The sequence below is a fragment of the Vulpes lagopus genome, chromosome 1 (assembly GCF_018345385.1).
Source record: "Vulpes lagopus strain Blue_001 chromosome 1, ASM1834538v1, whole genome shotgun sequence".
Classification (NCBI taxonomy): Eukaryota; Metazoa; Chordata; class Mammalia; order Carnivora; family Canidae; genus Vulpes; species Vulpes lagopus.
The window spans coordinates 40225823-40248470 of NC_054824.1; the positions used below are offsets into that span (position 1 = coordinate 40225823).

At 37.1% G+C, this 22648-nt stretch overlaps 1 protein-coding gene across 2 annotated transcripts in view; it reads right to left on the reverse strand.

Annotated features, from left to right (window-relative positions):
* The window catches only part of COL19A1 (collagen type XIX alpha 1 chain), a 317390-nt gene that overhangs the window by 7534 nt on the left and 287208 nt on the right, over positions 1-22648 (reverse strand). For both annotated transcript variants that reach the window (XR_005990424.1, XM_041772509.1), the window contains exons 46-51: positions 22201-22236; positions 22021-22065; positions 19211-19381; positions 17425-17491; positions 6754-6882; positions 153-230 (exon numbers count right to left, since the gene is read on the reverse strand). Coding sequence is in view for 1 of the 2 variants with exons in the window: in XM_041772509.1 (XP_041628443.1) it covers positions 153-230; positions 6754-6882; positions 17425-17491; positions 19211-19381; positions 22021-22065; positions 22201-22236 (526 nt within the window). In the remaining variant the exon portion in view is untranslated. The remainder of the gene's footprint in view (positions 1-152; positions 231-6753; positions 6883-17424; positions 17492-19210; positions 19382-22020; positions 22066-22200; positions 22237-22648) is intronic.

A 22648-nucleotide genomic window follows, 5' to 3' on the forward strand; every position in this document is an offset into this window, starting at 1 on the left:
CCCATGAGAATGCAGATCACATATGGCTCTTCCTCCCTCACTCCAACCAACATGGGTCATTCAACTTCACCTGTAGCAACACATAAGGGCAAGAAGGTGCAGTTCCTGTTTTTAGAGGCTTTCTTGTGTTGTGAAGATAATATCACTATTACCTGAAGTCCCAGGAAGACCCGGACTTCCTGGAAGCCCAATTCCAGGCTCCCCTCTTTCTCCCTTCTGTCCTCGGTAGCCTAAATGAGAGATATATAAAAAGAGAGACATAAGAAGTTAGAGTGTTCTATGGCCACAGAGCAAGTGTAAGAATCCTGTTCTTAGTCCATACTACTTAAACATAAACAGTATATTAGCCATCTGTTATGCTTTATAATCACATTAGGCTTACATATTGAGCAGATTACGTGCCAAATGCATTGAGAATCTTAGAAATATGCAGCTACCATAAAAGTTCCAACTAGTCAGACTACTGATAGTGAGATTTTTGGCACTGAAAAGTGATACCTAAATAAATCAGTCATTCATACCATCTTTCATAGCTATGACAAGGTACGTGCACCCTCTTCAACTGAAATTCTCACTGGAGGATAGATACAGGCTAAATATAAGAAGTATTCTGAAAAAGTTCTGCTTAGTATGAGGACAAGATGATATGACAACAAGAATCTGGACCTTAGTTCAAGAAGTAAAGGGAATGAAAGGAACAAAAATTCATGATTTTAATAAATAACAGTAAGAGTGTGAGTAAATGGAAAGCCATCCACCTCAGAAATCAGGAGAGAACAAATCAGGTCTTTGTTCAAATTACTGACCATATCAACATTATATCTCTTTCAAGGAAAGTTAAAACAGTAACCACATGTTTTTACATGGCAGCACATAACTGCAAAGGATTAGATGTTCAACAATGATAGAATACAAGGAGGTGGAGAGATTCATCTAAGCTCACTTCATCAATTAGACCCTTTAGCCAAAATGAATTAGGTCTAAGATCTGTATACATTTTAATATAAAATCATTCTTATTCTTGAATATGCTTGTCGTCACCAGAGTTAGAGTAGTGCAGAGTAATTTGTGCCTCTGGGAGTCCATATCTCTGCTCTTAAAAAGCAGAAAGACAAAGTGTGATTTCACTTACATAAAGAATCTAAAAAATGAAACAAATAAATACACAAACAAAAGCAGAATCACACCTATACATACAGAGAACAAATTGATGGTTGCTAGAGGGGAGAGGAAGAATGGGCAAAATGGGTGAAAGGGAGTGGGAGATTCAGGCTTCCCATTATGGAATGAGTAAGTCACGGGAATAAGAGGTTACAGCATAGGGAATACAGTCAATGGTTTTGTAATAGTGTTGTATGGGGACAGATGGGAGCTACACTTGTGGGGAGCACAGCGTAATGCATAGATTTGTTAATCATTATGTCATACACCTGAAACTAATGTAATGTTGTGTATCAACTCTACTTAAAAAAAGAGATAAAATTGCAAATAAAAGAATAAAAAGCATAAAACACTTTTTAATCTCTGTTTTATATATTGGTAACCATGTAAGACTCTGATGAAAAGGTCTTGCGGCTATGAGAGTTTCATGATGATGGTAAATAGAGTTTAATTTCCAACTTTTCATACTTAAACAGCAGCTTAAAGACGACACCTACCGAAATGAACAAAGCATGCAAACACACAACAAAGATAATAAGGAGAGTATCTCAGTAGGGAAAGTAGGTCCTGACTTAGTTGTGCCTTTCTATAAAGGTGTGTTATTACAGCAGAACATGATACGAGGAGAAATCCTAATGTTTTCTATGAGCAGTATATAAGATAAATTATTTCTCATTATTGTTGAGAATTAGACATTAGTTTTGGGGTTGCTGTCTTCATTTTTACTTGACCATGCAGTATACACATTATAATCGAAATAATATCACCACACCATTATATTTTGCTTTGGAGGTGTGACCTAATCATAAATGTGAAAATAGTGGGAAAAAAGCATACACACTCAGGAAGTATTTTGAGGTGCAAATTGGAAATATATCCAGGGAGAAATTTTCACACATTCATACCTGAAAACTGTTACAGATATTCAATATAATCCTAGATTTTAGAGACGATAGTGGTTTGAACATATGGCATGATGTCCAAAGTCAATACATATTCAAATGTAAAATATTACCAGGATTTCTTTTATATAAGTAACTTTCATTTAACCTGTGTGAGCAATTAGGAAAAATGCTTACGTTTAGGGTCATTTGAAAGCACCCTTCTAATTCCATTATTTAAATATTTCTGTAGTACAGTAACATTTGTTACATGAGGTATATTTGATAGTTCAACCCAGGTCCAACTATTATGAAAAATTATATAGTTGACCCTCAAGCTATCTCAGTAAGTACTTGAGATCATAGGCTGAAAAATGAGGAAGAGAGAAAAAAAGAAAAAGGTGTATGAACTTTTAATTATCAAGTGGATTAACAAGACTGTAACAAAATTCCAAACGGGGACCCTATCTACTAAAACTTACATATTCAAATTCAGTTATCAGATTTTAATATAATGCAAAAATGTATTATTCCACGTGGATTTCAGTGCCTATGGTATCACAAAGAAACAGTAATTCACATATTTGTATAATAGAGTAACATTTACATTTCTCCTGTCAAATGTAATGATTTATTTGTACAAAGCTCTCAGTTCATTAGGTTAATAACTACCTATTATTGCTGTTGGATTGTACAAGCACATGAGAGCTTTTACTCTCAAATTTCCTAATAAGGTCTCAAGTTAATTTCTTATAAAGGCTGCCATAAAGCCATAGGGTCTTATTTTATAATTGCTTCACAACAAAACTTCAGATAAGAATGCTAAGAAAGTCAATAAATTTCCCATTTTTTAGAATCAAGCTCTTGAAAAGTGGAAAATAATAAAAGGCAGGCGTATCTGTTAATGGACATGTATTTCCACGGCCTACCAGTGTGCAGGGTGACAGTTTGCTATCACTGTAGCTCAGGTAGGGAAAGAAAACAACAGCAAGGTCCTAATCTTCAGTGTCTGGAGATAGGAATTAGTTGTTAGAGAAACTTGAGGCTTGTTGTAGTGTTTTACATGGCAGACTTTATATAGACAGATTTCTGTTTTGATCCCAGGGATTTACTTCTAAACTGTAAATCTGTGCATCTATCTGCATACTGGACCAATAAGGCCACACAAGGAATGTTTCCAGCATTTTGGGAGGGATTGGCTGGCTCTTCACAGGGGGGCCCACAGCACACCTTCCAAGTTGTCCTGCTTCCTCGGTCCTAGGTCACTGATCAACTGCAGTGCACCTGTCATTTTGGTATATGTGCCGCCCATTTCCTAAGGCCCTTACTGCTAAAAAAATTTTTGAAATGTCAAATCTGTATCAGTTACATGAACTACCTTGGGGGTCACTGGCTTACAAATAACAGAATGCTTTCCTCATTATACACCAATCACAGCAAAACTTTAAAAGTTCAAAAGTAAGAGCAACTAACCATTCCCAATAAGGTCCTTCCAAAATGGATGGAGGACACATGGCATGGCTGGATCTGTTTTCTGCTACTAATTCCACAGCTACTCAGTGGGTGGGTTTTTTCCAGAAACAGGGCTTTCAAGGGTAGCATCTGCTCTTCAGAATTTTCAGAGGTGGAGAATCAGTTGTGTTGGGGAAAAGTTTAAATATAGTTCATTCTCATAAAACTCGCCCAAGAGGATAAGGTCTGTTAGGAATATCTGTCTCTCTTGATTATCTATGGAAACCCAGCTGCATCATGTCACCCAGGCTTCTTTGATCCTACTGTGGTACCTACTTGCTCATCCCCCATGCACAAGCCATCAGACCCCATGCTGCAGATATGAGGTGGGAATGAACACCAAGGAAAGTTCTCTCACTGCACAGGAGGAAGGCAAGAATCAGAAACCCACGGGATGGTAAAATATAACCTGTCTAAAAATGCTTTTGAATTTCAAAAAGACACCAACGATCACCCCCTTTGGGACTCCAGGGAAATGCAAACGAAGTGTCTCAACTCAGAATCACACTGGTTTCTATTTTCACTGCAAGAAGACTGGGGAGAGGAGCCACACGTTTTCATTGTCAGAATCTTGGTAGGAGCACTACCTTTCTTTCTTGGCTAGGATTGGGTGCTTATCCTAGTCTCGCATCAATGTCCTCATTGCTCTCTGCACATCTCCTGCTTCTCAGAATAGGCGCAGGAAACTTAGGAGATCCCTTTGAATTTCTGCCTGGCTCTTAAGATAATAAGATAATAAAGGACTCATTCTATAGTACACATTTTAATACAAACCACTTCATTTTAAATGAAAATGGATTTCTTTCCTAAAAACACCCCCAAAAAAGTCTCAGAAATTTCAGAGGAGCCATCATCAAACAGAATCTATGAGTGGGCACAGCATGCTGTTCCATGCTCGGTGCCCACACTTTCCTTCCCTTTCTGTGCTGCATTTCTCACTTCAATCTTTTCTCAAACTCAATCACGCTGTGTCACGAAGAGGATGAATTCAGCCCCCAGCATCTGACGTCTGTGATGGACACTAGGGTAACAGTTTTATATGCATTTCTGTCTTTCCTTTTGGAGAAAACTTTTAAATCAGGCAGAGCAAAACTTTGAGCGTATATGAATAACTTTATCTCCTGAACACTTCATGTCTATTTCTCTACCACCACAGAAAAACAATTACATATGAACTCCTGGAGAGGCACCAAAAATCAAATAGCAGCCTCTTGTTTTCTTTTTTTACGGTAAAATTTCTTGGTGGCTTTATCAGTATAGCACAACTACAGGCAAATATGCCTTAAATATGGACCGTATTTTATGCAGATTTTATTTTTTTGCCACTTTTCTGGCAAATTTAACAAATACTGAAAAGGAGCCATCATATGAAAGTTGAGGAGACACCTAACTAAGTTACACTCAAAGGTGCATCGTCAGAAACTCCACGGTGGGACAAAAGTTTTGTCAATTTTAGTACATGTGCTGCCGGATTGTGCACGTTTTGTCAATTTTATTAAACACTGGTCTTAAAGAAGTTGGAAATCATAAAGGGACATCTTTCCAATTCAAGAACTGAGTCAAAAAGTCTGATCAGGAGTAGAAGTAATCTAGAAGATTTCTTAAGCAAACAGATAAATCCCACAGAAATCTTTCACAAGACAGAAGATAAATGAATAGAAGTCTTTCTCCAAAGCTTCCCTAACACTGCTGTGTTGGAATTGCCTCTGATGGAGAGCCTTCCAGATAGGCCTTCCCCACATGCAGAGGGAGGCTGCAGACAGGTGTTTGTGTGGGCAGGTGACTCCAGGTCCAGAACTATTTTCCTTGATAAACCTGATTTTTTTCCCCTACTGTTCTTGTCCTCTTTGACCACAGCTGTTTGAAGCATCAGTCTGTATTTTTTCTGTTATTGGTGTTAACAGTTCTTATCCTTCACCTGGTTTGAGGCATCACCCATCTTTAGATGGGTCTTCTAGCTCTTTGTTCCAGATTCATAGATTCTGACCTCACAACAGACCCAACTAGTGAAAGAAAATAATTAACCGCCTTCTATACAATAGAGCACACAGAAGGCTATACCTGTTTCTACACAATTTTTTCCAACTATCAGCCAGACCTCTTCATGATCTCAGGGAAAGGCAGGACAGACTGTTTAGTGTAGGTGACCTAGAATGAGGTTTCCATTGTTTTACGTTGTGCTAACTAGACCAAAAGCCTTGTCAGCTGTGACTGAAGGTTAAGACTGTAACAGACCCTGTCCTTGGAGATCATTATTCTTTCAGATGACGAAGAGCTTGTCAATTATTTGGGCACTTCCTATGGAAAACCAGGCTCATATTACAGAGAAGCAGTAGGAAGGACAGTGAATTAGTGAAAGAAAAAGAATTCTCTGTATATATAGTATTTTGGACTGTATTCCTATGCAATTTTGATGTTCACTCTCCGTTTCCTCCTTTATACAAACTTTTGATTACTTTAAGGAGGACCTTTGAGCTCCTCAGTGGTAACACATGAAAAGGAGTTTCCCCACTTTTATCTTTCATGCTATGTACTTACTGGATTTAATATTTCCTTGTCAGTTGCAAATCCTCTAAACCAAGGTCTGTTTGGTTTCTCTGCTGATTGCTAACCAGACTTTTACAAAATGGCCTTGCTGGTTTAATTTAGTCAAACTATGCTCAAAACCATGTTCTGTCAAGTTGTCATCAGTGGGACAATACTTATTTGCCAATTTAAATAAAGTTTTGCTTTAAAACTTAGAAAGCATATGGGGAAGGATTCTAAAATTTCTCAAAATTTTACTTGGACCTAAATCACTGATGTAGTGTCATCTCTTAAGACCCTCTCCTCAGCTTCTTCGAGATACTAAGATGATTCTTGTTGTTGAACTTACATCAATAGGGAGGCACAAACAACTCTGATTCTCACAAGATAATGACATATAAGCTCATATTGTTGCAATTATTTTTATAACAAATATTATTATTAAAATGAATTTAGATTAGAATGTGATTATTGGTCAGTTTTAAGCTTGAAGTAATAATAGTTAGAAACTCAAGTTCTAGAATGTCAAATATTAATGAGATTCTATATTAAATCATTATGTATGTGTGTGTACATATAAACATATACATATATATACATACATATTTGCTTTAACTGTAATTAGCATGTTCTAAGTATTGAGATTTAAAAAAAAAACAGCAAGAAGACTTACCTTGGGGTCCGGGGTCTCCTGGTGGCCCAGGCAATCCATCCTTTCCTGGTGGACCAGGCCTCCCATGAGCTTGAGCAGCCAACATTGCTGCTGGCAGCTTGAGCTGTGATAGGAACACAGCCATCCTCTCTTTATTTATGAAAGAAAAAAAATATGCCATGTAATAGAAATACTTTTTGCATCAAAATTTTTCAAAATTTTTACATGAAATTCAACAAAAAAACCACCCTACCTGATATTCAATTTAAGTACGTCTAATGTACTAAATTGACTTGATTCCTGAGATAGTTATTTTATTCATTGGTCAAGCAAAATGGATTGTACAAAGTTGTCTGAATATAAATGTAGACCACCTGTGCTGAACAGAGGGTCTGAGAATTTTCAGTGCTTCAGAGATGTAGCAAGTCTACTGGAAAGAACACTAGCCTGGAAGCTAATTAACCTCTGGTAATGGCTTATGGAGAGAATTTTAGGTTTCCATTAAAAGGTCTTAATAAATTAAAGCCACTTTCTAGCTTGTTGCAAAAGTGTGTGGTCATTTAAAATACGTTTACAATTTTTTTGACATTCTCTTCCAAACGGGATTAGATGAAGCCTAATTCCTCTCTTCTTGAGTGTGGGCTGGAGTTATTTTTCATTTCAAATGAATAAACAAAAAAAGCAGAATTGACTATGTAACTAGGGAAAATAAGTCATAAAAGGTGCTGTGGCTTTCTGGCTGCTCTCTCTCTTTCTTGGATTGCTCAGTGTGATTGCTCACTCTGGAGAAAGCCAGCTGCTATGTAATGAGGACATTTAAGATGACCCATGGAGAGGCCCACATGGATTTGAACTGAGGCCACCTGTCAGCATCCATGTGAGTGAACTTGGAAGTGGATCTTCTGGCCCCAGTCAAGCCTTCTGATGACTGCAACCCTGGCTGACATCATAACTGGAACTTTGTTGTATGTTCTGAGCCAGAAACACAAAATTAAGCAACCCCTCAAGTCCCTGGCCCACAGAAAATGTGAGATAATAATGTTTTAAGTTACTAACATTTTAAAGTATTTTCTTATGCAGTTATAGGTAACCCATACAATAATGTGACACTTTATATCCTTGAATAAGACTGTATTATTAATAGATTTTTAATTAAAAAATGGTCATTGGTTTCATATTCACTATGATTTCACTGTTTAATTTCTAGACTAGGAAAATATTGTACTTTGTCAATTTTGCTTTTTATATTTTTAAAAGATTTTGTTTACTTATTTGACAGAGAGTGAGAGAGCACAAGCACAAGCAGGGGAAGAGGCAGAGGTAGAGGGAGAAGCAGTCTCTTCACCAAGCAGGGAGCAGGGAGCCCAATGCTGGGCTCAATCCCAGGACCCTGGGATTTTGACCTGAGACAAAGGCAGATGCTTAACTGACTGAATCACCCAAGTGCCCCAAATTTGCTTTTTTTAAAAACACGTCTTATTATACAACTTCAATATTATTCTTTCCTCAATATTATTCTTTTCTTCTGTTTTGATTTCCAGTTAGTCTCATTATTTAGTCATAGTTTTAGTACGGTATATATCTAATTTGGCCAAAGAAAAATATTCAGCATTGGTGCAGATGAGCATGCTCTCACTGAATTCCAAGTGTAGACAGAGTAAAAATAATAAAAAGCTTCTACACATTTCTGTGACCCTGAAGAAAACACTGAAATGAAGAACATACAAGTCATGAGAAGTTGACAAATTACCCAGAACACTTAGAAATGTCAATAAAAATAACAAAATCTTTTGCAGGTGTTGAGTGATGTGACCTTTATGAATTGAATACTTCTCGCAAAAGCAACGCTGCCTTCCCAAAAAACATATCATTGCCGTTTGCCCTTTTGTTCATTCCCCAAACTGCCTGGAGCCTAATACTATTTATCTGGGTCCTAAAGAAAGAACCCAGGGAGGAAAGCGAGGACTAATTAAAGGGGCTTTGGTAAGGTGAGTTCAGTCATAAGGCAATGAAACTATCATTATAGGTGGCACTGGTGTCATGCAACTATTAATACTTTATTTAGAGACTTATTAATGAGTCAATAATGCCTTTGGATAAAAGTGAGTATATTACAGAACATCAGGGCATTAGTAGCTCATGAAATTGAAAGGATCTGGAAACTGAGGAAGTTCAAAGAAAATGGAAATATGAAAATATAAGTATTTTTCACTCTAAAATAAATTCCTAAATAAGAACTATAATTATATTACATTAATTACACATTCTCTGTAATCAGGGCCCTGCATTGGGCATTTTATGCTTTCTGTATTAAGTGCTCCTGTTCAGGAATATCAGAGAAGGCCTGAAAGAGATTAGCATCCTGTGCTGTTATCCATGTTTTACAAGCCCCAGATGCTATAAAAATTATCTGCTGATAAACTTTACGTTATGACTAGAAACTTGTTCCATAATATAAGACATTCCTTCTCGGAATTGCTTTTTTGAATAATCATTCCAAAAGTGTACTTATTACTATTGACTTCTCAGTTATAAATCCTACATAGGCCAACGTCCAGTTCAATTTTTTCCTAAAAACCATATTTAATACTTTATTGCCCTAGGAATTAATTTTAGTGAAATCATTAATGTAAATTTATCCAAAGCCCATTATAAATACAATCTGTCATTGGATTCTTTATTTAAACTTGCTTAGTTTGTTTATATTTCATATATCTCACATTTAACAAATAGAATATATGCATAATTAGATTTAAAACAGAAACTGGAGCAGGGCATATCCTTAGCATGACAAAAGATATTCACTGCATTGTTTCTTTTTTTCTATTTTCACATATTTTCTTCAAAAAGCAAATTCAAATGATTTCATTTGTAAAACTATTTTACACCCAATTTTTTAAGGATACATCTAGTGTGTAAGAAAAAAGTGAATCTTTAATGTAAAGAATTCAGCATGGGTTTGGTGCAAATTTTCCAGATACTTTTCTTAGTGATTAAATTAGTGTTTACTTTGTGGGTAAGGCCAAATGACAGCAACATTCTGGAAATAGTAGTACCAGTTAGAAAGGCCAAATCATAAAGACCTTGTGAAGAGTTACTCCAATTTTCTCTAGCCTCTTTATTCAGTTTAGTTCATTCAGTTGAACCATAAAGGTACATTTCACTTAAGCAGATATGTATGGATTACAAACTTCTGATACAGAGGAAATTATTCCCTAGTAAAACCTATTTTTCAATGGGCTTTTGATAAACAATTTGTTTAAAAAATTTAGGCTCTTATACTACATGAGAAAGTAAAACAAATTTATTTTCAAATAGAATTATTAAGGGAAGAGCCCCAACAAACATGGACTATTAGGTATAGTTATCAAAGGAGTAATCACTCTATACTCCTTTTGTCAAATTATAAAGCAAGAAGAATGGAAGCATCACAACATCCAGAGGATGAGAATCTCTGGATTCATCCCTGAGTGATATTAAATCACAGGCCTTCTGGCAAAACTTCTTATTACCTGACTATCCACCTGGAATATGTTTGGTTGATGTTCATGCATTTATTTCCAATAACTTCATAGATAAAATACATTTGTAATTAGTATATAGTTATAATTTTGCAAATCATATTGGATGCAGATATATTTTTATTATATGAAATTATAAACTGGGTGTTTTATAAACAAATATGAAATTCTATTCAAAACTCTGCATGTTGTCATTTTACACTTAAAGGAGATACATATTTCAGTACAATTTTTCTTTTTTTCTAAAAAAGATGTATTTATTTGAGAGAGATTGAGAGAGAGTGTGCAAGAGAGCATGGGTGAAAGTGGGGATGGGGCAAAGGGAGAGGGAGAAAGAGAATATCTAAGCAGACTTTCCACTGAGCACAGAGCCTGAGGCAGGGTTTGGTCTCATGACCCATGAGATCATGGCCTGCGCCGAGACCAAGAGTCAGATGCTCAACCAACTGAGCCACCCAGGGGCCCCAATATAATTTTTATTAATTTGAGATATATCTCTTTGAATACCTTCAGTGTCTAAATACAAATAATCACAGTACTAATTTTTTCCTCTTTAATGTATGAATTGAATTTATAAGTAATTTGCTTTAGGTGGTTAATATTTTTAGTAAAACAATTCTTTTAGATAATTACTTCTAGCTATTAATGATCTAGCTTTAAGATATACTCAGAAATAGTCATTTAGCAAAAGGATAATTACTTCTGAAACTTGCTCTAATGCTCTACACTTTAAAATAATATGTTTTTGAGCCTCTAAATAAATTGTAAAGACCTGTATTCTTAATTGTTTTCCCCCTGTTTTCAGGGATCTTTGGTCAATTAAACTGTTTTTGGCAATGCTTTCTAATGAGGCAAGAAATTGAAGAGTTCAGATAGGAGCTTACATAAACCAAAAACACATATTCCATCTGCCAGTGCGAACCCAGAGCAGTCATTTTAATGAATAAGACCAATGGCTTGCCTTCCCTAGAGAATAGGCTCATCAGCATAATGCAGACATTAATATTAATGTGTTGATAAATTATATTATATGGAGAATGAAGGGACATTCAGAAGTCATCTGGCCCAAGTCTACCTTCTATTTTACAGGTAGAATTTGTAAATAGTTTCAAACAAAGAAATTTATCATTTTTCTCCTAATGCCCTTTCAAATGTTTTATGGGTACAGCTTCAACTTATTATCTTTTGATACTCTATGATGGAAACAGGAAGTAGTTAATGAGTATTTCCCTTAGGAAATCAATCATCTATTTGATAATATTGTTACCTTTTAGCCTTCAGGTTAAATAACTTTTACTCAGATTTGGCCATCTGTTTTGTAAATCACTTTTTGGCTTTATTATTCCAGTGCTTTTTCATAACATCTCTTAAACGTGGAAACCAAAATTAGATGCAGTTTTCTCCTAAGGGCAGAAAATATCAGGAGAGTAATTTCCTTTCATATATTTAAATAATTACTTTCGAGTTTCATTTTAACTGTGAGTTCCACAGTATCATTTGGTAGATTCATATTCATTTTGTGGTTCATTGTAACACAAGGGTTGTTACTGCTACATTTGATTTCTGACCTAATCCTTTGCCATCTTTGTAAACTTGCTGCTCTGCAATGTTATTGTGAGTAAAGACAGTGGATTAAACACATGCACCTGAATCCCTCTAAAGCAATAGTAAGATTTTTTAACAGCCATAAAAGCATAAGAATGGGGAGACTATGAAAGATAACATGACAAAATTTTGGAAGCTGAGAACCAGATAACTGGGTGACAGATGACTTAGCAGACTCAAGAAAACTATCTTTATATCTTTATGCTAGAAGCTGAGAAACAACCTGTTCTAAACCGCAAAATCCTTAGAAGGCTCAGGAATGGGCAATACAAATTACTTCTGGAAGCGTGGTAAAGGAGGGGAACTAAAATAAAAAGAACTAGTTGGAAGCCTGTTTAAGAGGTGGTCTTAGGGGCACCTGGGTGGCTCAGTAGTTGAGTGTTTGCCTTTGGCTCAGGTCATGATCCAGGGGTCTTGGGATCAAATCCTGCATCAGGCTCCCCGTAGGGAGCCTGCTTCTCCCTCTGCCTATACCTCTGCCTCTCTCTGTGTGTCTCTCATCAATAAATAAATAAAATCTCAAAAAAAAAAAAAAAAGAAGAAGAAGAAGTGGCCTTAGAGATTTCTTTCTCTATACAGCTAGGTAGTTCCTCCCCAAACCTAGCCAAAAGCTGAAGGTTTATTGTCTGAACAAGGTAAACAATCATGTGTGCACTGGGGGTGCCACCAGATCCCACTGGGTCTTGGGGTTCCCTAACTGAAAACAAGAAGAGGAAATGAGCGCTCATTTCTTGTTTTCAGTCCTATTCTCCTACTTTGCTCTCCAAATACTGGCAGCCAGGCAGGAAATGGAAATGCTTCCTCTGGGGGATCTGTCTAGAATAAGAGGCAGGACTTAAAGACACTGAAATTGAAGTTTTCCCAATAAAAAAGTGCATGGGACCACCCTACAGCGAAGCTCCTGGTTGGCAAGTCCCACCATTCACTCATAACTTTTGATTGGGTTTTTAGAACTTACTCTTTTGTATGAACAGACATCCATGGATTACTGGCACTCAGGAAATCCTATAAGCTGAACAACAGACCCAAACAAAGAAATGGAAAGAAATAGAGGCTGTAGAAAGTATTTAAAAGGTATATGTATCTCTTCAAGATGTGTATCTATCAGATGAGGTGTATGTACATGGTGCATAGACACACACACACATATAAATTAGTATCTTAGTTGTTGAGATGCAAGAGAGGTATTACACTTGAAACAAGAGAATGGGATAATACATATTCATACATATTCACATATTCATGTGAAATATATGTATGGAAAATGAAAAAAACAAAGATGAAGAGGCCTTCCTGGACATTGGACCTGGAGGCAGATATACTGCTCAGGGACATACAGCCCTACCATTCCTTTCTTCCCACAGTTGCAGTCGGTTCCAAGTTTGTCTAAGAACTAAGAGAGCAGGATGTGTGTCCACATTCCTGCGCAGGTTGGCAAATTCTTCTTGTGTGTTGGATGAAAATCTCCAAGTATAGTAGGGTGGTGTCAAGGCAAGAATTAAGCTTCTTAGATCTAACAAGATCCTAATTTGTGTGGGTAGCTGCAAAGCCTTTACAAAGCCAAAAGAAGCCAAGCTGAGATACACAGCATCTTGCTTCACTTTGTGCAGTCGCCTTATTTGCAAAAGGATTTGATCTGTTGGCTAATCAAATGGGGAATTTAATTTAACTTTGGATTAGGCATATATTTGTCTGTTGTGATCCATCAGAAACAAGAGTTGGGGCTGGTAGGAAAATACCTTCTTCCACCATGAGTAGGTTTAAGATGGGGACATCAGGATGCTGAAGGAGGGCTTGGTGGCCTGGGGAAGAGCCCAGAGTGTGAGTTCTGTGGAAGGGGGCCATTGGGAATCCCTGAAGGGAGCTAGAGGGCCCAGATTTGCAGTTTTGGTCTAGGCTTCACTATGGGCTCCAGTGTGGACCTTTAGTGATAGGATGATAAAATGGGAGAGCAGGATCTCTTGAAGACTCCTTTGAGCCCCTGTAGTAGACAGTCCATGACTTGCTGGGTAGAGAAGGAGAGTTGCCTCTGAGGTCGTAGCTGTGCAGGGGTGAATGGGGCAGAGACAAATATTAGCTGCCACTGAGCCCACTGTCTGTGAAAGGGTGGAGAGGGAGGCAGATGCATGCTTCCCTATGGTAACTACTGTAACATGGGAAAATTACTCCTTGCTTTTACAGAGAAAGCTTTCTGAAAGGGAGAAATGTGACCTTGGAGCTCTAGGATTTGTGAAAATGGAGCTTTTCTTTATTCCTTTTTGTAAATGGTGTTCAGAAGCCTTGGATATGGACTACTAAACAGACAGTTAAATGGACTGAATTGGGATAATCTTGGGACAAATTAACCAAAATGCTAAATAACCAAATCCTGGGTTTCAGATACAATTTTTTTGGGAGAAAGTTTTGCTGGACTGGTACCAACAGAGATAAAAGGAGAGGGGGTATCATGTTCAAAGTCTCAGAGTCTAGAAGTCTCCTGAAAAAGTTTCCTTGTGGGCCACCTTAGAATACGGTTTTTAGACAAGACATGTGGCTTCTGAGGGACCTAGCCAGGCTGGAAGAGACAGGGGAAGGTGGGAAGAGAGATGAAGGAAAAACCAGAGGAGGACCTGGAGAAACTTCTACACCCTTAGCTTCCTGGCAGGCAGGAGGTGAAGAGAGGAAGTTGGGACAGGACAGCAGATGGGGAGCTCACAGATGTAGAAGACAGTGCAAGCCACATGAGCCTGCCCAAAGACAGATGGAGAGTGGCCCAATTTCCCTGACCTCTTTCCTTGGAAGGCACAGCCCTTCACAGGAATAACCCCATAATGGCCTGCAATTAGGCAGCAGAAAGCTTTCTGTGGGTGGAAGTAGCAGGTCTCCTCTGCTGAATGCATGGGGCAGGCCACAAGGGGCCATACCTTCATCCAGTGTCCACTCGGCAAAATGGGTACTTCCCACAACTCAAACTAAATTTAAAGTTGTTTAAGGAACTGACGTTCCATATTAAGCTGCCTGAGATAAGAGATAATTGATACTTGAGCCCATGGAAATTAAGAGTTGAAGGAGAATTTTAGATCACAATTCAAAAACATTTGCTGGCACTTTTCTTTCCATGATTGCATCTACTAAATGTGTGGATACTACCTGAGATCCTATAGGTCCTGTGCTCAGAGATAGCTTCAAGGACATGCCACCTGTGTAGTCATACAGAGTGTCTCGTCAAAAGGGCTTCATGCTTGGTATGGTATTTAACTGTGGGTGTCTTATAGTTCTTAATCATTTTTGAATAAGAGAACCTACATTTTTATTCTGTATTGAGCCCTACAAATTAACTGGTCCTGTCTATGCATTTGTATTTTTCAGTGTTTCTCTGGACAGCTCGAGACGGCTTTTTCTTTTTCAGGCAGTTGATGCTTGAGAAATGCTTGTTGAGAGGGAATGTTTGGATTGCCACGTTTGGAGCCTCTTTCATGATGCTTGATTCAAAGATTTAAGAAAAATATAATAAAAAAGGATTTGTAAATTGAAGAGCAACATTAAAATTATAAAGAGAAAACTGGTAGTTTGAAATTAAAAAACAGTGGGCAATTGTATCAATGACCTATCATGTCAGAGCATGGTAAAGATACTTAGTAGAGATCAATGTGAATTGCAATGAACAGCATTGAATTCATTACCTTTCAAAAAACCATTTTTTTCTATTTTATCATTGAAGCAGCCGAAGTCCCTGTGTCACTCTGCTCTATCTCTAGTGCTCACGTGAAATATGTAACATACACTCAAGCACTGAGATTTTGGTCTCTAATACTAACTACTGCTTAAAATAATCAGAGCTTCTAGGAGAGTAGCTAATTCCATGTTTGCAATAGGAAGACTTCCAGTGAACTTGGAGCATTCTGTAATCTTATCCTTGCAAAATTCAATAATATATATTTAGCTTAGGAAAGAAAGGATGCTGTGCAAAAGAAGCAGGAACAGGAGAGGCAGTATGGATTCATTTTTTTTAAAGACAAAAATTTCCCACTTTCTTAAGCTCACAGTTGAGGGAAGTGATCCTGATTTTAGCAAGTCATTTGACAAAATCCTGTGATATCTTGGGGATGGATAAAAAAATGTACAGTAGATTTTAGAAAACTATACAGATTCAGAGGTCACTAGAACAAAAGATTAATAGAATTTACAAGTGAACAGAAGGAATGCAATAGCATTACATTAGGAAAGCCCTAATCCTTTACTCTTTTATTCAACATTTCTACCTATGGTTAGAATGATGATAGGCATATTAAATTCAGAGATGGCACAAAGTAATGAAGGTCAACCAACCTGTCCTATAGTAAGACAACACTCTGTAAGACAGAATGGGATAATGTATGAACACAAACTATTGGAAATTTAATATAAGAAATATAAAATTATGCACTTAGATTTTAAAAGTGGACACAGTGCACAATGAAAAACACTTAATTTTTAAAAGTTTGGGTAAACAAGATCCAAGATTGTTAGTTAATTGAAAAATCAAAATCAATTAAGTCTTTTTTTTTTTTTTAAAGGGGATGCTATCTTAGGCAGCATTATTAAACTGTCTATATCACAGGTTAGAAAACTTTTTCTGCAAAGGGTCAGATAATAAATAGTTAAATCTTTTCAGGCTATACAATCCCCAAGACAACTAGTCAATTCTGCTGCCCTAGCAGGGAAACAAACAGAGAAAATTCATAAAAGAATGAGTCTGACTATACTCTAATAAAACTTTATTTGTAGAAATAAATTTGAATTTCAGGTCATTATCACATGTCATAAAATATTCTTTTGATTTTAAAAAATAAAAAAATGTACTCCCTTTGTGCCCCACCCCAGACCATCCCTCCGAAACAAAACCATTGTCAGCTTGTAGGTCACACAAAAAATAGGTGGCAGGTGAATTTGGCTGGTGGGCCATAGTTTGCTGATCCGGGACTATCTCAAAACACATCGTGCTCTGCCTTGGTCAAAATAATCCTGTGTGAATGAGGGTCATTTAAAAATGAAATGTTTCTCAAGATGGTGGGAGGGCTAGATATAGTATAGAAGAGAAGAATAAGGAGGGTACCATGGATATGGCAAAATATTTTAAGTGCTGTCATATGAATAGAGGAAGATACTTTACCTGTGCTATTTAACAGACCAGGAATGATGAGAGGAAGTGAGAGACAGGCAAATTTAACTCATTGTAAAGAACAATTTTCTATCAGACAGAGATGTCCCATCCCCATCATAAAGTAGGTTGCCTCGGGGGAACCTGGGTAGCTCAGTTAGTTGGGTATCTGCTTTCGGCTCGTGTCATGATCTCAAGGTTCTGGTATCGAGTCCCACTTCAGGCTCCTAGCTCAGTGGGGAGTCTGATTCTCCCTCTCTCTTTACCTCTCTCCCTGCTTGTGCTCTCTTTCTCTCTCAAACAAATAAAAAAAATCATAAAAAAAGTAGGTTGCCTCTTAACATTGTTGCATGGCCATCTTCTGAGAAAGTGTAAAGGGATTCCCCACAGTGGATGAAAAGTAGTAATTGGTGAAAAATTCAGAAATGTTTATTAAGCAAATCTAACCTTCAAAAATCCTTAGAACTTCTTGATTAATATACTGCTTTATTTCTTCAAATGAAACCGCATCAGCCTAAAGAAGAGGGGGGAAGTTCTGTTAAAGTAGAGTGTAGCACAAATGAGTAAAGAACAGAAATATCAGATTGGTGTGCATACTTGAAACTTCTGTGGAGATACATTTATCAAGCAAAATGCTTTTGGCAACTGACTATATTAGGCAATAGATATCTTTGTTTTAATCAAATTCTGGGATGAACTTGAAGTGCATAACTGCTTTAAAAGCTGTGGGTTGGAATCATAACCAGTGATTCGAACATATTTCGTATTAAATGGAGAGACATGGCTACATATGATTAGGAAAGACATTTCCTATTACTTCCTTTTCTGAAGTAACAGAACTTGAGCATTGTTATCATGACATTAATATCTCAGGCACAATTTAACTTCTAACCAATGCTTAGGCACTGGTAAAGTCAATATATAATTGATAGTATGAATCTTCAAAGGAAAAGAACTCCAAGTATGCTGGATTATTCTTTAAAATGTTTTATTCATGGGCTAAAACTTAGTAAGTTTTACTCATTTTTATGGTATAGTTTACCCTGTAATTTACACTTTGTAAGCATATTTGTATTAAGCAATTTTCTTTTTTTTAATAGAAAACTATGGAACATGAGAAAGGAAAGTAGGTAAATGATGTCAGTTGAATTTTTAACCCCTTGACAAATGAAGTTATATGAATTAGGCAAAGAATCTAACATTTATAATAGTAATATTTTACTGTAGTACCTTGATATTTTTAAAAGAGAGCTATTATTTTTCATGATGGTTAGGATTTCAAAGTCTTTTATTACACGTCTTCTTTTCTTTTTTTAGTGGCTATTATCCAGGGGTATATGTGTGACATTAAAGACAATGTGATGGGCTCATAAAATGATGATTTCTGTAGGACAGAATAGTTCCAAAAATGCTCTCTTTCAATATTTTATTTTCATGGTATATGGGACATATGAACTTGAGTTAATGCATCTAATACCAATTACTGACACTGCACTGAGATCTCATTACACGGGCTTTATTCAAGTAGAGCTTAGAGAAAGTGGGTAAAAATAAAGAATCTCAATATTGTAGGAATGCCCAGTTTGGCCTTCCATCTGGTATTGGCTGATTATCTGAGGACAGCATGTCCTTAACTCCCAGCCCTCACTCCAGGACCCTCCTTTCTCCCTGACAAGGATATTTTTGGATTAAGTTGCTCTGTGAATGGCCATCCACCATTATTCCTGAGGATATTTATAATAATATGACCTTCCTTAACCAAACACTCTTTCTTGGCCTGTTTCCAATGCAAAGTACCACTCAGGGCAGGTGTGTTGTTCTCATATTCGACAAAGAGAGATTCAACATAAAACAGATATATGTTGTCTGTGTAGTTTAAGGAGACATTATAGATGGTATTTAAGAGCATGGCCTTGGAGTTGGTCAGAACTGGGTCTACACCCACTAAATCATTGTGATCCTGAACAAGACAACTCTCAGTTTTTGCATTTGTGAAAGTGAGACCCTCAAGACACCAGTCTTCCTAGTTGTGAGGATCTACTGAGGTCCTGAATAGCAAGTACTTAGCAGATGATCTGGCACATAACTTGAAATAAATGATAGCTATGCTACCCTTGCAGAGACCAGTTTAGTTCATTTTATTTCTTTTAAAAGGATTATAATTGCCTTCACTGTAAAAGGGATACGTGGTCAGTACTAGCCAGGAGCTGCTGGAGCTCTCAGCACCACTTACCGGTGTGCCTGGGATGCCTGGATTGCCTGGAGGGCCTTGGTGTCCAGGGGATCCCGTGGAGCCCTTGTTCCCTGGTGGCCCCACAGGACCTATGGCTCCCTTCATGCCTGGAAGGCCTGGTTTTCCCTGTTCACCTTGTGGGCCTCTGTCTCCTGGAATTCCCTGATCACCCTGTTAAGGAAAAAGTTAATAATAATGATCTCTTCTAAAACATGTGAACTGTGGTTAAGAGCAAACTTTCTGGATTCATACTGGCATTTACTAGCTATGGGATTTTGGATAATGGAATTAAGCCCTCTGTACCCTACTTTCCTCTCCTATTAAATGGAGATATTAATAGTACACACTCAAAGAGGGTGATGCTGAGCAATGAAGTACTCAAGTCAAGTGCTTAGAACAATGCCTGGCATATTGAAGGCACTCAATAAAAAGTTAGTGACAATTCTAGACTGGTTGTCAGTCTAGAATGATGACACTTTTGAAAGTCAACAGCAGCTCTCACTTCAGACCTGGGTCTCCTTTGCAATAATAAAGAGAGTTTGCTAAGAGGATTTTTTCACCAAGATTTTACATTAAGTAAAACTTTAGGACATTCAAAATTTCTTTCAGATTGCGTGCTTTCCTTCTTTCCTGCTTCCTCCTGTGTGTTTAGGGAAGTGTATATCTTTATTAGAATCTTTATTAGATTCTGTGGGGAGGTTTCTTTGTGTTTTACACGTGAATGTATGTGTGTGTGTGTGTGTAGGGGCATACATGCCATGTCCCAAAAGATATACAACTCAGGAAAATGAGAAAGGAGAGCCTTTGAAAAGGTTCAGAGTAGGTGGTTGGGGTGGAGGGTCATCACTGAGATCATATGCTTAATAACATAAATGAACTATGAGAGAATTCACTGAGTAAAGTGCCATAATAAATTAGGTATAAGATAATAATAGGTGTGCTTGACTTGGTAAGAAATTTATTTAATTCTGACTTTTACCCAGCATGGTGTCTACTACTTCATGTGTTTTTGCATTAGAGGATGGAGGTAGGTAGGGAGAAAGGTCTATATATAAATACCATAGCACGTGTTTGTTACATATATTCCAAATACTCAGTTCTACAATACCAGGAGGTGATGATCACACCGAATATGATGGAATGGTGGACTGAGGCTGCTCTGTATTTCACTGTGTTATTCTTTTATTGGTGACTACTGTGCAAAAGGCCAAACTACATTTCTCTTAATTTAAAAAAAGTAATGAAAACAAATGAACAACTACAGGCATCTATTTGATCATGGAATGAAGAGATGCAGAAAGAGGCCATGTAGAAAGAAGAAAAAGCAGATAGATCTAATTTCAGTGCTACTGTCTTAGTTATAAAAATGTATCTGTATACAAGTATTATATCAGTTCACATTGGGGAAATACCAGAGAAGGGTAAAATTTTTAAAAATAAAGAAAAGAAGTACTAGCATGCCTTGATCAATACTGTAACCATGTACAAAATAATCAGTCTTTAGCATATTAAAATTGTTTTATAATTTAGGCACAAGGATGTTCATTAGAGTGATGTTTATTATGAAAACCGGAAAGTACATAAATATCCAGAAAAAGGAGACTAGGAGAGTGAAGTAAGGTATATCCAAACAGTGGAATAACACATAGCCACTAAAGGTTACAGGCAGATCTGTATTTACTGACATGGAATGATGGTAATTATATATTGTTAGGTGAAAAAAGTTATTTACAAAATAGTATGAACACATTTTTTAGAAAAGCATATATTAATTTGTATTTATACATTAAGTATATATGTATATTATGTATGAGAGAAATAGAAACATGTCCAAAATAGTGCCTGTCCAAAATTGAGAATGCTTATCTCTCTAAACAGTGGGATAACGAAGACTTTTTTTCTTTCTTTTTTCTTTATATTATCTGTTTTCATATGTCCCTGAGTTATCATGAATTATTTGTGTGATAAGTAAAAATGAGTAAACTAGACACCGGTACACAAACACACAGGTGCACACACACTAGCAGCCCCCACTAGAATTCTGTTGAATCACAAATGCTTGAGTAATCTTTGCAGTGGGATGCCTCCAACCCTACTAGAAAACATGGCTCATGAAGGAAAATAATGGGAAGTTGGAACAATATCAACAACCAAAACAATTCAAATAAAAGCATTTCACATAATTGGCATTACTAGTTGCTCTATATGTTCGGTTCCACTTTCCACTTCTCTACTTCCTCATACCACCCCCCTTATTCAAATTAGTATTCCACGAGGTCAAGGATTCTCAGCTAGGAACACTCTGGTCCCCAGAAGGCATTTGGTGATGTCTGGAGACATTTTTGGTTGTAGCACCTGGAGGAAAGGAGTGGTACTGCATCCAGTGGATAGAGGACAGGGATGCTGCTAAACATCCTACAATGCACAGGATGGACACTTACAGCAAAGAATTATCTGCCTCCAAACATCAATAGTGCTGAGGTTGAGAAAGTCTATGTAACAAGAAAATGGGTGATTGTTATAGTAGAAATATGCGTCTGAGAGAGGAGGATAAAAGCTTTCCAAACTGGAATAGCAAACTAGACTTAGTTCTGAATAAAGGTCATTCTTGTAGATGTACCTGCCATAAGGCCTGCTTCTGTGCCCTTTAATTGGCCTATTTTATGCATAGAAGAGATCTTGGATCACATACACCTAGACTTTTTGTAGTGGGGGATTTTCAGGGATCTGCACACGTATTGTTGAACTCAAAGGATGAGGCAGTTGCAGCAGGCAGGCTTAAATCATGATCAGAATAGTAATATACATACGCGTTCTCCTTTGGGGCCTCTATCTCCAGGTTTACCCATGATACCCTGAAAAACAAATGTCAACACTAAAAAATCACTGCCTGCCAAGATGTTTCCTTAGCCCGCTCAATCAAGTATTCTGACAAGTACTGCAGATGAGGTTTTACATGAGAACATTTATTTGAAGTGGTATTTCCATACCTGAGCACCTGGTAATCCATCTTTTCCATTTATTCCCTATAAAGACAAAAGATGATTAATATTTCTAATTCTACATTAGTGGACATAGTGAAGCACAATAAAAGGGTAAAGCTTCGAGGACTTAATCATCATATTTCTGATATGTTGGTGAGGCAGCACGGTGAAACAGAAAACAAAGGAATAAACTAGATGTCCCTGAGTTCAAATTCTAACTGTTACTGAAAGTTCCATTTACTTCAGGCAATTTACTGAAATGTAGTAGCATCAGCTTCTTTTACTTATAAGGTGAGGATAAAATAATGCCTTTAAGAATTTGGTGAAGTAACGAAAAATGCCTAGCTCACTGTAAATAGTCAACAAGGTTATTTTCCTTACTTATTCTATTAGGTACATTCTGAAAAATAAGTGCCCCTTGGTGCTGGGTGGCTGGTGTGTGGCATTTATTTTA